This window comes from Rhamphochromis longiceps, linkage group LG16, assembly GCF_057381845.1.
Source record: "Rhamphochromis longiceps isolate RC_006_pf linkage group LG16, R_longiceps_female_GT1.1, whole genome shotgun sequence".
Classification (NCBI taxonomy): domain Eukaryota; kingdom Metazoa; phylum Chordata; class Actinopteri; order Cichliformes; family Cichlidae; genus Rhamphochromis; species Rhamphochromis longiceps.
The window spans coordinates 26541034-26555410 of record NC_140572.1 but is presented as its reverse complement, the minus strand read 5'-3'; the positions used below and the strand labels follow the sequence as shown (position 1 = coordinate 26555410).

General features: G+C 37.3%; 1 protein-coding gene across 3 annotated transcripts in view; it reads right to left on the bottom strand.

Annotated features, from left to right (window-relative positions):
• Positions 1-14377, bottom strand: part of abca12 (ATP-binding cassette, sub-family A (ABC1), member 12) — a 59731-nt gene that overhangs the window by 42347 nt on the left and 3007 nt on the right. For all 3 annotated transcript variants that reach the window (XM_085383486.1, XM_085383485.1, XM_085383487.1), the window contains exons 3-22: positions 14251-14344; positions 12544-12679; positions 11676-11794; positions 11510-11577; positions 10903-11073; positions 10516-10709; positions 10108-10226; positions 9916-10019; positions 8850-8996; positions 8376-8542; positions 8048-8181; positions 7345-7475; positions 6996-7160; positions 6548-6756; positions 6164-6297; positions 5518-5626; positions 2487-5081; positions 1376-1488; positions 1073-1131; positions 732-880 (exon numbers count right to left, since the gene is read on the bottom strand). In XM_085383486.1, coding sequence (XP_085239612.1) covers positions 732-880; positions 1073-1131; positions 1376-1488; positions 2487-5081; positions 5518-5626; positions 6164-6297; positions 6548-6756; positions 6996-7160; positions 7345-7475; positions 8048-8181; positions 8376-8542; positions 8850-8996; positions 9916-10019; positions 10108-10226; positions 10516-10709; positions 10903-11073; positions 11510-11577; positions 11676-11794; positions 12544-12679; positions 14251-14344 — 5117 coding nt within the window. The remainder of the gene's footprint in view (positions 1-731; positions 881-1072; positions 1132-1375; positions 1489-2486; positions 5082-5517; positions 5627-6163; positions 6298-6547; positions 6757-6995; positions 7161-7344; positions 7476-8047; positions 8182-8375; positions 8543-8849; positions 8997-9915; positions 10020-10107; positions 10227-10515; positions 10710-10902; positions 11074-11509; positions 11578-11675; positions 11795-12543; positions 12680-14250; positions 14345-14377) is intronic.

The window sequence follows — 14377 nt, the reverse complement described above, 5'->3', positions numbered from 1 at the left end:
AACTCTGTCAATTCTGCCAAGATAGGTGGTTAAATATCCCCATATGGAAAAGAAATAGTAAAAACTTATATGTGATTACTCATGAAAGTGGCCACTTTCATGAGTAAATCATATAAGGCTTACATGATTTACTCATGAAAGTGGCCACTTTCTCATTACTTTCATACATTGTTTTAGTAAGTATCCAAAACATACAAGTTTCATTATATAATTTTTCAAGGGATCTTATATCTGTTTTCACTCTTATATGCTTTTCATACAAGTTTCACACAAGACAGATGCAAACTTTATAAGATTTATATATATCTTTTCCATATGGGTCCAGCCAGAATTATGACCAGAAGCTTATTGATTGCTACTAAAATTTGGTTGAGGTGCAACTTCCCAAGGCACATTTAACAAAAATATTACTGGGGTTAAATGGACAATAGAAATAAATATATATTTATTCAATCTTGTGCACCCAGTTCCTGTTTTTCAAAGTTAATCAAAGATTCTTATCAAAAGGATAAGAATGTACACAGTACAATCGTTACACTCTGGAAAAACAACAGTTCAAAGAAATTATTAAAAGCCATGAAAGTGCCATGAAATTTATGCCCATGATGAGTGTATGTAAACTGTAAAACAAAATTACTTCCTACACACATCAGGTATGCAATTTAATATCAAACTGCTGTATAACAACAAGCCATTTGGATTGTTACCATTACACTGATAATTACACTTACTTGTTCCATGTGTCTTGGTCTGCATTCCCAGTTAATATGGTCTCCAGGACTGGAACAAGTTGAGTAAAAGCCTCCAGGGATGGAGCAGTCATATGTGAGCCAGTGCCTTCCGCAACCAGTGGCCAAAACATGCTCACAAGTTTGCCCAACTAATAATAAAAAGTGTCAACAATAAGTGTGCAGTCCCGTGAGATGTTTTTATTATTAATAAAATTATTATTAATTAAATGTCATTTTTAAATTGAACACTTTTAGATGTTATGTTTTCAATATATAAATGTACGTTAAACTAATTTTACCGGACATATAATAAAATAAAAATAAAAGTGCAGACATTTTACCTGCTGAATGATTTGTTGTGCTGATGCATTTTCAAAGCCTGCCCAGAGGTTCATGTTACCTGAAATCATTAAAAAAAAAAATGTGCTCACACATCAGGCCACGTGGATGTGGAACTGCAAGCAGAACGACCAACTCTTACAACATATATCAGAAGCATTGTGGTACTTTGATCTACTCTTGTTCTTAGGCTTTTTGGCATAAATGCCGGAATGATGAAGTGCACAATATGACCTCCACTCAATCAGATTTCATCAGGATTTAACATGCAGTCCACCTACAGTGGTATTAAGAAGCTGACTTGCCTTGGCCATACTCCAAGATAACCTGAGTGATGTTAATGAGGGCAGAAATGTAGGGCTGGACTGGGGATTGCTGTGACAGGAGGCTCTGCAGCGTCTTCATTTCATTGAAAATTCTTAGGAAACAAAGCAAATCAAGATTTCAGATCTTAACAAGTCTTATCAAATGTTCTTTGTGTTCTCTAATGATTGCATAGAATAGAACTGCATGCATGCAATCATTCTGTTAATTTATTTATTTTTATCTCAGAGCATTAATAAGGATTAGAAGTACATGTAAAATCCCTAGTACCTGAAATAACCTTTTTATTTGACAAAAATAAAAATAAAATATAAGAGAGAACTTTTGGACAAGATCTAAACTACAATTAGACCTATAAATTTTCCTTAGAAAAATTAAACATCAGATTTGTTAAATTTCACAGAGAACTGCAATAGGTTGAAAGCAGAGTATTACTACAGACTACTTTTGTAGAGTAAAAATAGACTAAAACATCTGTTGCAGCTAAAAATATATTAAGAACTTTAATTTGAAGCAATTTTGGGTGCTGGAAAAGCAAAGTGATACTTACTGCACTTGTTTATTTTTTATAGTAAATCAAAAGCATGCTTTTAGTTCATCTAATGCATAGGTGTCAAACTCTGGCCCGCGGGCCAAATTTGGCCCGCAGCCTAATTACATTTGGCCCGCGAAGCCATACCAAATTATTATTAGAGCTGGCCTACTGGTATTATACAGCTAATATATATATTGTTTAGTATTAAGCTTTGCTTGTCCCATATTCAGTTTTCCAGCAGAACTTATTTAAGTCCATAAGAAAAGATTCCTTCTTATATCTGGAGGAAGTTTTTTTTTCAATAAATATTAACGTTAGCCCGCAACTTTGTTCCAGTCTTGAATTTTGGCCCACTGTGTATTTGAGTTTGACACCCCTGATCTAATGCTTTATTACATTTAATACATCATATATTAGTTTTTGTGAGGCGTTATTTTAAAGCAATCCATATTCTTAAAGCTATTTTGAAATGATTCATATTTGTTAAAGAGTACTCATTCGAGACCCTTCTGTTACAAAATTATGGTAATTGTGTACAGTAAAGTAGCGAAACTCACATCTGATTCAGGCTGTCTTGTCCATTGGCTTCAGAGATGGTCTCAAAATATGTTTTTACAAACTTGAGTGAGCCAAGCATGTATTCTGCAACCATTTCTGGTACAGTTTGTTGGATGATTCTCTCAACTTTCTCCAGGATGACGATGGAGATGTTTTTAGCTGAAGCGAAGCTCATGTTTCGTTGGACAATGAGATTTACTGACTCTTGGACAATTTCCAGAAAATCTTGCTGTGACAGTGGGATAACAGTAATGTTTGGGATCTGTATAACATGTTGCACTACTTCTACAATGGCAGCTATGAAGCTTTCATCCTGTAGGCCTTGTTGCTCTGCCACCATCACAGCTTTGCTTAGAGACTCTGTGATATTGTTTATTATGGAAAGGTAGGCCAGCTGATCATCACTGAGAAAATTTTCCACTGTCTGCAGGATGTATTGGAGATCTGTCACAGGGGTGGCAATGGTGGAGTTTTTCCATTGGATCATACTGCTAAGGAGCAATGCGACATCGGGCTCTGTCATCCACTTCTCAATGAGACCAAAGTACTGCTTAATTTGGAGCGCCATGGAATGCAGAATGGTTGCATCGAAGTGCTGTTCAGAGCCTTCAGTGTTATTCCATGACTCAAGGTTGACCTCTATTAAGTCCAACAGATGCTGAAGAATCTCAATTGCTGTCTGGCCAGTTTCAGTCACAACGGTGCCATCTATTGGGCCTTGGAGGCTGTTTATTAGGAACTGGACCTTGTCACTAACAAACAAAGAGAAATTTGTCTGTGCTAGCTGTAATGCCACTTGCATTTGTGTGATGGAAAAGAAAGGATGAAGGAGCTCTGCGGTTGCACTATCGCTGGTGATGTTTTCCAGCCGTTTCAAGTACCATTCTATAAGCTTTAGATATACTGTCTGGACTTGCACAGGGTCCGTCATTTGGGAGGTGTTTACTGGCTGCATGTCGGCAATCAACTGTATCAGACCCTCTACCACTTCTATTTCATTCATGATCTCTGGAGTGTTTAGGTGGCTCTGGTCTAGGCTCATCTTGATATTAGTTAGGGTGAGATTCAAGCTGTCTACAAGAACCATGTTAGGACCGGAGTTGAAGTTAACTTGGGTGAAGTCATTGATAGTCTTATTGACAATTACAGGGATGAGGGAGAGGATGTCTGTGTTGTTATGGAGAGAAGGTACCTGTGTCAGAAAGCTGCTGAACATATCTATGAGTCCCGTAACACACTTGGTTGTTACCATGATGTCATTCTGGGGTTCAAAACAGCTCTCAACATTTGCAATCCCGATTATATTTGACATGAGTTTATTTATGTTGGAAGCTCCAGCTAGCTCGGCAATAGCATTTAGGTCCTCAATGGTTAGGTTTGTCTGTGTAAGGGCATTCTGGACATCGGACACGGTAACATTTGGTGTATTCATGACCACTTTGATGAATTGGAGGGTCTGCTTGAATGTTTCCAGAGCGGCAGTATCATTTGGTGACAGGAGCAATGAGAAAACCAACGAAGCTATGTTTTCATATTCTTTATCCCCCAAACCAAATGGACCAATTTTGATGGTGACAGTCCCATTGGCTGTGAACATCATGTCTAATATCTGATCCAGAAATTTAGAGATTTCTGAAAATCCAGCCAGACAGTCCTCGCCTGCTGCGCATTTGGTTATATTACTCTGCAGAGCCTTGAAATCCTGAAGAAACTGAGCAGCATCACTTTGGATTTCCTTTGGCAGGAATGCTACAAATTTCTGGATAACAATGTCCTGGGCAGCATCTGGTCCAGCCTGAGTGAGGTTCTGCAGGCTCTCAGGTGTGAGGAGGTTGAGAAAGTCCATGGAAAGCAAGTGGAGGTCAGTGACTTGAGCCGTGCTGTACTGGCCATTTGGTAACACGACATGTTCAATTTTTCGTAGCCTATAGAGGGAAACCACAAACTCTTGAATCTGACGGACGTACCCAAGAATGATCTCAGTTGGGTCACCATTTGGAGAGTCCATCACTGTCTTGAACTGCTCCACAGCACTGATGATGGCTTTTACAAAACCCACTGAGGTCTGGTTGGTGAAAGGCTCAATTGCTTTTATGAGACTGTCCACTTCATCAGAATGGAAGTAATCAGAATAGGTAAGCAGAGTGTGTCCCATGATGTTTGGGAGATACAATGTGAGGTTACCCTCCAAAGAGAGGAACTCCCTTATCAGCTTTTCCAGTTCAGGCAAGGTTGGGTCTGTTTCATTGAAGGTAAAAATATGCTGGTTTAACCTGCCAAGTTTGGAGGCTACAGCAAGGATTGTGGAGGCATTAAGCGGAGACTCTTGGCTGAGCAGAGGAACAAGTGATGACAAACCCGTGGACTCTAACAGGGCATGAATGTTTAGAGTCATGGTAGCTGGGTTAGTGATGTTTTGATTGGGAAGCTTGGAGATTGTACTGAGGAATTCATCCAGGTTATACATCAGATTAATCAGGTAATCAGAGAGGGCATCACCTCCTTTGATTTCCTGTTTCAAATATACAGCTGTCTCATTTGTATATATTTCACCATACACATGTTGCAGTAGATTCACAGATCCTTTGAGCCAGCTACAGAGAAACAGAAGAGTAAAACAGAACATGCCAACTTTATAAAGTCCTGAAAGCAATGCATGTGTAACATTAAAAATAACAGAGAGAATTGAGCGTTTCTATTTAACTGTAATACGAAATGTTGTTGTCACTACAAAAAACATGGTAATCAAACTAAAGTGCTGACAAACATGTTATGCTAGCACGCATTAAGAAAACATTTTTTGTAGGCTACTAGTTACAAAAAGGCAGTGCGACAGCAATTCCTGTTGGCTTGTTAAACAGGCAGCTCACTGTAGCTACTTATTTAACAAACATACGGTAACAGAACAGCGTAAATCTCTTTATCTACACTGATTATTATGTTTTTAAAAAGCAGAAGACATGCTTCAATTCTAAAGCATAAAATTTCCATGTATATTTCAATCAACACTAAAAAATCTTTGTCACTTACTTCACAAGGGCATCACTTGGTGACATCAGAGCCTGAGTCATTGCTTGAACAAAGTGTGGCCAGTTGAAACCAGTGTCACAATGAAGGGCTAAGTTCTTGTTCAAAGAACCTACAAAGCAACACATGCTAGGAATTAGCTGCATTGACTGGAACAAACCGGATTAACAGGCTTTTACACGTATACTAAATAAATATATTTTGTAACTGAGCTCCTTTGATTTGTAGAATTATAATAAAATACAACTTTAATCCTTTCTTTTGTTGAACACAGTTTAGTAGTCACATATTGTCTAAAAATATGTCTGTGAAGGTTCTCAGTCATCCAGGTCATCGTAGTCAAAGGAGCTTGCAAAGAAAAGCGTCTGGACTTCTTTAAGTTGCTTGAAGACGTTTCACCTCTCATCTGAGAAGCTTCTTCACTTTGAACTGAAGAAGCTTCAGTTCAAGCTTCTTCAGTATTTAGATATATTTGTATGATATTTGTATATTGTTAGTTTTCAGTTCAGTTCAGTTCAGTTCAGTTCAGTTCAGTTCAGTTCAGTTCAGAGAAGAGAAGAGAAGAGAAGAGAAGAGAAGAGAAGAGAAGAGAAGAGAAGAGAAGAGAAGAGAAGAGAAGAGAAGAGAAGAGAAGAGAAGAGGAACTCACAGTTTGCTGGCTGAGTGGTGACATCAGGGTGGTAGTTCAAAATCCAGTAAGCAATGTGGAAGTAGTCCTTTACCGGTGGCCACTGATCACTATTTTCAATTCTTTCACCAAGACTGATCATAAACCACACAAGACTATAAGCAAAGAAAAATCACAACATGTCTGAGTCAGTAAAGTAATAACACACACCTTGTAAAGCATTGTGCACATTATCTGAAATCTGTTTTCTTCTATTACATTTACTAAAGTGGGAAAATCTGCACAGTCTTATCAAACTTAAATCTAGTTACCAAAAGAACCCCCGTATGTTAGGCCTGTTTCTTATGTGCTAAGTTTGTTATGCTATGTTGTTATCCAAGTAGAAAATGAACACTTTGTCAAGACCTGTTTTGAAGAGCTCCAGAAACAAACTGGGTGTTGTTGTCGGGTATCCAGTTCATCCAGTATTCTTCATCCAGCTTTTCTGTCATTTCGGTCAAAATCTCAGCAAACTCCAAGCTCTCCTCATACAGCTCGTGCCACTCAGACAGAATCATGGGAAGTGTTATGTTGAAATCTGCTTCGCCTGTTAGGATGGAGTACAGATCTTGTCCCTGGGGATTATAATATGAACAATATAAGAAATTGTTTCTTTAAACAGTTAAAGCAAAATAAATTAATAAATCCTTAAAAAAAACATATTTATACTTTTTAATTTATAGGATTAAGCCTTCCTTGTTAAGAATCTGTTGCTTTTCACTTGAGTAAGTTTATTTTTTATAATGTAGTAAAAAATTATTACATAATATAGCATTTTTTTAGACCACAAGTTGCACATAAAATATATTTTTACCTTTTTAATCAAGTCCTCCCAGTCCATCAGCAAAGCTTGTTGCAGATTCCCGTTGTTGGGGCAGATCAGTGCTGTCCATACTTCAGTTTTTATGCTATTGATGGATAACAGCCAGTCCAAGGAAGCCAGAACTTCTTCACATTTTACATCCTCAGTCGACATCACCTGGTAAAACAGAACAACACATCATCTGATTTACTGCGGAAGCCTTGAGGGAGATACTTAATGTATGAAGTGACAATAAAAAGCTCAACTGACAGCGGAGATCACATGTGTAAGATGCCAGATTTTGACACAGAACCTGTTCACAGGCTAAAAGTTAAGGTCAGTCAACATAAATCCTACATACCTTCATAACTACTTCCATCACACTGTTGAGGACACGGTCCATCAAAGCGCGTGACTCGGACTGGTTTGTCAGCAACGTATGATAAATCATTTGGAGGTCATTAGCATCTTCCAGGACATTCTCTAGAATGTCTGCAAGACAGAAACAAACCAAACTCAACTTAGTGAGAAAATTGGTTTTTGGATTAGGCCATAAAATCAGTAACTTTTCCTAGTTTAGACACTTTGTTAAGTTACAAAAGACACACATATCACTTCAGTACAAGTGTTGTTTTGTCCAGTTTTGCTTGTTTTGTTGTTTTGTGTGTGTGTGTACTTTCCCACAGGCTAACTAATCTTATTGGGTTCAACATTTCATCTTTCATCAGTCCCATGAGAAAGGGTGTGAACTTTTTCCATTCATGTCTTTGGTATGTATTGTGTAACACAACTGATGATAAAGCAAAATGTCCGCTGAGTGCACAAGCTTCTCTATTTCTCAAATGCTGCTCTCTTTATAAACCTGACATTCTTACAGCCCATGTCTTTTATTTTAATTTTAGTTTATGTTTCCCTGTTGGATGTATAAGAATCACCAATAATGATTGGAAAGCCATTTTAATAGTGCTGGAAATAAAAGTGAAACATTCACCGTAATGTTAATTTTCAAATAAATGCTCTCACAGGTGAGACCTCACTATGGACATGATGCTTTGTTGTCATACCTTTTAGCATGTCAATGGTCTCTGACGCTAGCTTCATGGACTGATAACCAGTTCTGAGGATGCCCTGGACAACCGTATTCACCTCAGGCACATTTTGTACAAGCTCCAATGCTGCCTGACCGATGTTCAGAAACCTAACAAAGCAAATGATAAGACTCAGCTTAAAGCACAAGACATCAAAATTACAAGAATCACAGGAGAACTAGCAGAACAAATAAGTAATACGAAAGTTTTATCAGCTTCAGATCAAAGGTAAGAAGAACAGTCATTTTAGCTTCAATTGATTTTCTACTAGTATTATTTAAATTGGAGAAAACACTGTACTCACAGCTCTTCCTCTGCGTTTTGTGGTTCTGTATCTGAGCTGCGCCTGGTCCTTGTGATGTTGGAGGCTTCAGATTCTCCTGAAGAGAAATATCCAGTCAGATTGTAGACCAGTCCTCTGGCAAAGAGCACGTCATGTTTAGCAACCTCCTTAATCCAGGCCAGGAAAACCTGGGAACGAAACATGAATCTCATCAAAACATCAATATTGTAAAGCCACTGCCAACTGAATACCGTTGAGGTTTCTGTGCAGGTGTGGACTGGAAGATGTGGTTGCTTCTTACTATCACGAAAGCATTTCGAATGTCATCAAATAATTATTTGGCATGCTCTTAATCGTAAGTCGCATTGGGAAAGCAAGTTGGGAGCATATGGAACAATTTTAAAAAACAATCAAAACAATGGAAAAGGAATTAAAAGAAAATTTTATTTCTTATATATGTGATTCTCTCTGTTAATGCTAATAACATTAGCCTACCTGTCTTGCCACCTTTTCTGTGCTGATCATGCTTAGAACCTTGTCCACAATTCCTGAGCTGCATGCTGTTGCTGACCACAAGATGTTGCTGCTGTTATCACACAGATAAGAACGCACCAGATCTTTGTCCAACATCAGGCCGAAAGCCTACAATGGTCATGGAGAGATGATAGTGTTAACCAAAAAAGTAAATATATATGTTAGCTTTAAGTGGGTTCTTTAACTGGAATATGCTTTAGACAATTTTAACTTAGCTAATGTTAGGCAGTATCCTTAATAGTTGCATATTCTGTCTATAGTATGGTCTGATAGAGAGTAATATCACTTTAAGGAGCAAAAACAAATACAGTCACTATATTACTTATCAAAATGTTTATTTGCTCTACATGCAAATTTTATGTCTCTGTTTTCCCTCATTTGAATCTTGTTTTCTAATTCCCATTGTGAAATTCAGTTTCCAGGAAATGTTTTGTGAGCACTTTGGAACAACCAGACTTTCAGCTAAAAATAAAGCCAGAAATTCAAATTACTAAGAGAAAAACAGTTGTACTTCATATGTGTTTGTAAAAGTGAGTGGACAACTACTCCCTGCAAGCTTCTTAACTGTGTTAAAATATTTTGTTGTTGGTTTAAATATGTGGTTTGAATAAATGACTTTCCTGAACTTGGATTTGTACCATTGCTCTGACATTCTCACGTAAAATCTCTTCATATGAGTTACCACTGTTCAGTAAAGACAAGAAAGTAAAAGTTTAACAGGATGTGTCTGTGTAAATGTGTAAATGAATCGTACACAACCCTCACAACCCTCTTTGTGGAACTGTTGTTGTTGCATAAATAACTTCCTTATTAGAATTAAAATCCCTAAGACCATCTTAATGACCCTGAAGAAAGAGATGACTTTTTTTAACCTTATAACTAGAAATATTTAATGTGCAATGTATTGAAAGGCACATGTAGAACTCTTTTGCTATTACCTTTTTTCACATGAAAGGAACTGCCTTCTGTGGCATTGCTATTTCTTTGCATAGTACTGTTTACTGAACTGTTGCGTGATAATGCATACCTTATCCAGTGGTATCTCATAATCCAAAACATTTTCTACGAGGAATTTCACCGTTGTTCCTAGTGAGTCATTTGTGACCAGTTTTCCAAGGGGAATGGTGACATCTATGAAGAATTCAAGCACACTGTCAGATATTAGCAGACATGGGTGATACATAGAGTATTTACAGTAAAGCAAATGGTCCATAGTTACTTTTGCCAGGCCAATGATTGATATAGGTGATCACTCTGATGGCTTCAGCAAGAAATGAATCATACTTGGAGAGCGGGCCACTGGTCTCAGGGAAATCTTCCTCCATGGTATATGCATCACTAAAGAGACAATTTCAGAAGCATTAAATCTTCAAGTCCAAAATATAGTATGGACTGGAAATATAGTTTAAAAAAGTGAAAGGCAATATCAAGAGTACTTCTAAGCTGAATTCACCAGTTTTCAAGCTTTTATTGACCACTAATAGGTACTGATATGTTATTTTTTACTAAATATGGTTTGATTTTGCTATTCCATTCTTTAAAATAATCTGACATACTACGTTAACCCCTTACTTCCGCTACCTTCATTTATTTTTTAAAAACTGTTTCATCACTGAAAATACTTTACCCCTGTAGGTGCTTGAGTATGTCTTCCAGTGTTCTCAGCATTTGGTCAACAGAACCATCTGAAAAGAGCTGAGGAAGAGCTAGAAGACGGTCCCATAGCAAGCTGTCATTTTGCAGCTGATTGAGGAATGTCACTGTCACCCATGCCACCTCCATCAATTCCTCTGGTTGGGTCAGCATCCATTCTTCAAGTATCTGACAACCAGACAGAGAAAGTATCTAAGCCTCCTAAAGCAAGATTCAATTACAAAAAATACTAAACACAAAACAAATAGAAAAGAATACATTTGGTTAGTGTCATTGCAGTGTGCTGACTAAAGCCGACCTAACATACATGGGCCTATATTTCACAAAATGTATAGGATCAAGTGCAAACACAAAAATATACCTGATTGACTGTATAGAGTGAGACTTCGAACACTGTGTTATTGGTCTTGCAGAAAGTGAACACAGCATTGGTGAAAACATCTAGCGAGCTTTCGTTCAGCATGGGCAGAGTCACAGTGCAAATGGCCCTCTTTAACAGGTTGGCTGACTCAAGCATGTTATCCAGGTTCTCCTGCAAGAAATGCAGTTTAGGTGAATGCATGTTGTTGTTATTATTACTAGCAAATATACAACTGGTCTGCTAACACAACATTATTAGAAATTGTAAATGCAATATCTCCAAATTTAGTCAGTAACAGCAGCATGGTTGTAGGGGAAACTGAATATTTTTGACACATAAATTTATCTATCTATCTAGTTATCTTTCAAATCTTGGACTGGGTATACGTTTAGTAACAACATAAATAAGTATAAGTGTGCTTAGTAAATAAATGCAGTACATGTTTTGTAGCCATTGCTGCAATGCAACCTTGAGGTTTGACTATGATCTACAGGACCTACAGGATCATTTTCAAACTTGACTGAAGATGCTATCAATCAGCTCTTAATACAAACTGTACTAGTACTGAGAACCCTTGTATCTTCTTTTATTTCTCCACAATACCCACCTGATCTTTGGTACTGTTGAAGAAAGTCGTTACAGGAGCATTTTTAGGACTTCCATGGTGAGATGTGCCTTTAAAAAGCAAAAAGATATTGTGAAAAACTGCAGGACTTTGATAAATACTAGATAACCATTTAGATCAAAGTGATTATGTTAGTTGAGCAACGTACCCAAATTGTCCAGCAGTTTAAACAGTTCTGCATGATCATTGGTGAAGTTGTTGGGGAGAAGGTTAAGAAAATCCCCCACTTGACCAAGACTCTCCAGTGGAGAACTCTCTGTCACAGACCTGTGGTACAGGTATAACAGGGCAGGTGAGGTAGTAAATATATTCTATTAGATGCATTTAGGACCCTTTTAGTGCTAAAGGTTTCATCTTTCTGTCTTAAATTAAAAATACCTTTTGTTTCTGTGTTTAAGGCGCTTGATTTTGACCATGCATTACAGTAATCATATTTATAATACTGCAATTCACTGAAATAGAACCTAACTCTACAATACTTTGGTTCATTAAAATGAAGCTTAACTCGATGACACTTTGAGTCCCTGAAAAGAAACCTAACCGAACAATATTCTTGTTCCCTGAAATGAAGCCTAAGTAAAATGTACTGGTAGATAAGAAGTAGACAAACAGGTTCTTCTAGCAGCCATTGACATTCCAGTTCAGGGAATTTAAATCAAAGAAGCTTCCAGATAATGGCATTTGTTAGCACGTGTAATGTGATAGGTAAGGGTTAAGATCCTTCCCTTCCTCCACAGGGAAAAGTCTGTTGTTGCCAAATTTTCATGATCACACACTGACTAATCATGTCACGTGATGCTGTGATCCTAAGGTGCGTCCCTCCTCTGAGACACAGGGACCATGTGATTTAAAGTCAGCAGAGTTCAAAATGTAGTTTTAAACAATAATATATGAAGGGTTATTGACTTAAATCATAGTTGCAGTAAATATGCAATTTGTAAATATGTTTTAGCACTTAGATTGCAGATTATATACATAGACTGTATATACACTGAGTATACTGACGAAGAAGGTACCTTGCTTTCCTCGACTTTGATGTTGTTGGTTCTACCAGGCGAGATGTGTTATGGCAACTGCTATCTGTGTTGCACATGAGGGTCTGGAGGAAAGGAAATAAACCTGTGCTGGGGAGGTTTCGGGGACCCACATAACCTAGAGGAGATATGATAAAGGTTTTGCTGTAGTGATGACACTGGAAAATGTCATATTCATTAAGAATTGTTTCTAGGTACGTAATTGCATGCATTTGGCAAATGCAGATAGTTCAGAAGCTTTAAAAATGACATCAATTCAAGATAATAATGTGAACGACAATAGGATATCTGATACTGAGAAACAGTTTTACAAACACTCTGTCTGAGAAGTTCCTGGAATAGTTAGAAGCATCTACAGCATTACTGTACATGGGTTTCATGACCGGTGCGCAACCTCTGCCTTCTTTGTTAGAAAACAATCTGAGCTATTGTATCGGACAAAAAAGAGAGATCCAAAGATTAACTCAGAATGACCTGTGTTTAATCAGGTAATTTTTGATTGATTGCCATGACGTGCAAGTTTTGAAAGCTAGAACATACTGCATAGGTGCATTTTTCCTTCAGAACTAAAAGATATTCCGTATAGTCACACCGCTAGTTCTATAGGAACAATATAACATATGGAGTAACTTTACTTAAAAAATATGGAACATGTAGCAGTTAAAACTAAAAATGAGAACTGCTTTGCTGTCTCCAAAAACGTTTATACACCAGTCAGATTTTGGTGCATTCTGACTCTGTGTCTCTTTCAACCAGGTATAAAATAAAATACCCACTAAACGGTATCTCAGGGGCAAGAAGAGGTCCTATTGGTTTGACTGTTTTACTAAAAAGTTTGAACACTGGGTTATTAAAGTTCAAGTGAATTCACATATCTTTCAAATCCAATCTGCCAATCAAGCCTGAACCACCAAATGTGACAGGATCAACTAGTCATCTAAAAGTGTTGTTTCCCATGGTGAACATTACCATGAGAAAGAAGGTTATTCCTGTGGTTTTTTAAGGATTTTATTGAAATTTAGATATACCATTTCTTAATGTTGCTGTGATTACATGTGGGGGGTTTTTAGGCTGAAAGCTGTTTGAGAACCTGGCTCTCTGTTAACCATTAACCTTGTTATTTAAAAAAGGCTGTAGGTGGCAAAACAAAGGTATCTCAAAAGCCTCTCCTTTTAAAGTTTCACACAAATCTAAAGCAGAGTAAATGTGATGTCAGTAGGCATTAAATGATAAAGCAGAACAAACACCATGTCAATAGTGATGGGATAGGCTCAAATCTGAAGGACCATTGATGTTTGCATTTAGTTGTCCATTTGTTTACTTTGGTTGCAAAACTAGAATGTCTCCAAGTATTTACCTGCTGACCTTTAAGATGACAAACAAAAGAATGCGGTCCAATCGAGTTAATATTGTGTCATTACTTACATAACTATCAGAAAGGTAAGTTTCAAGAGTACCCTTTAAAACTAATAAAAGTTAAATAAAAAAACCCAACAAAAACAAAACACCAGTAATGCAAAATGTAAGTTAATATTTCCAAACAAAGCTTCTACTCATTAAAAAAATATTTTTGATTGTTGTAAGGGACGCTTACAGTGGAATAGGCAGGCTGTGCATTTTCAATATGAGGTTAAAAAAAGGCTTGATTTTGTTTGCAGAATTAGCAGCAATTGATTTTTTTACACTTACATGTTTCCCTCACAACAGCAGGGAACTGGTGGCGGGTCACAGCAAGGATGATGAAGATGATCAAAGGCCAGGCGATCAGAGTCAGGGACCATACCTGAAAAAACACAACATATTTTAAAGCTTTGTA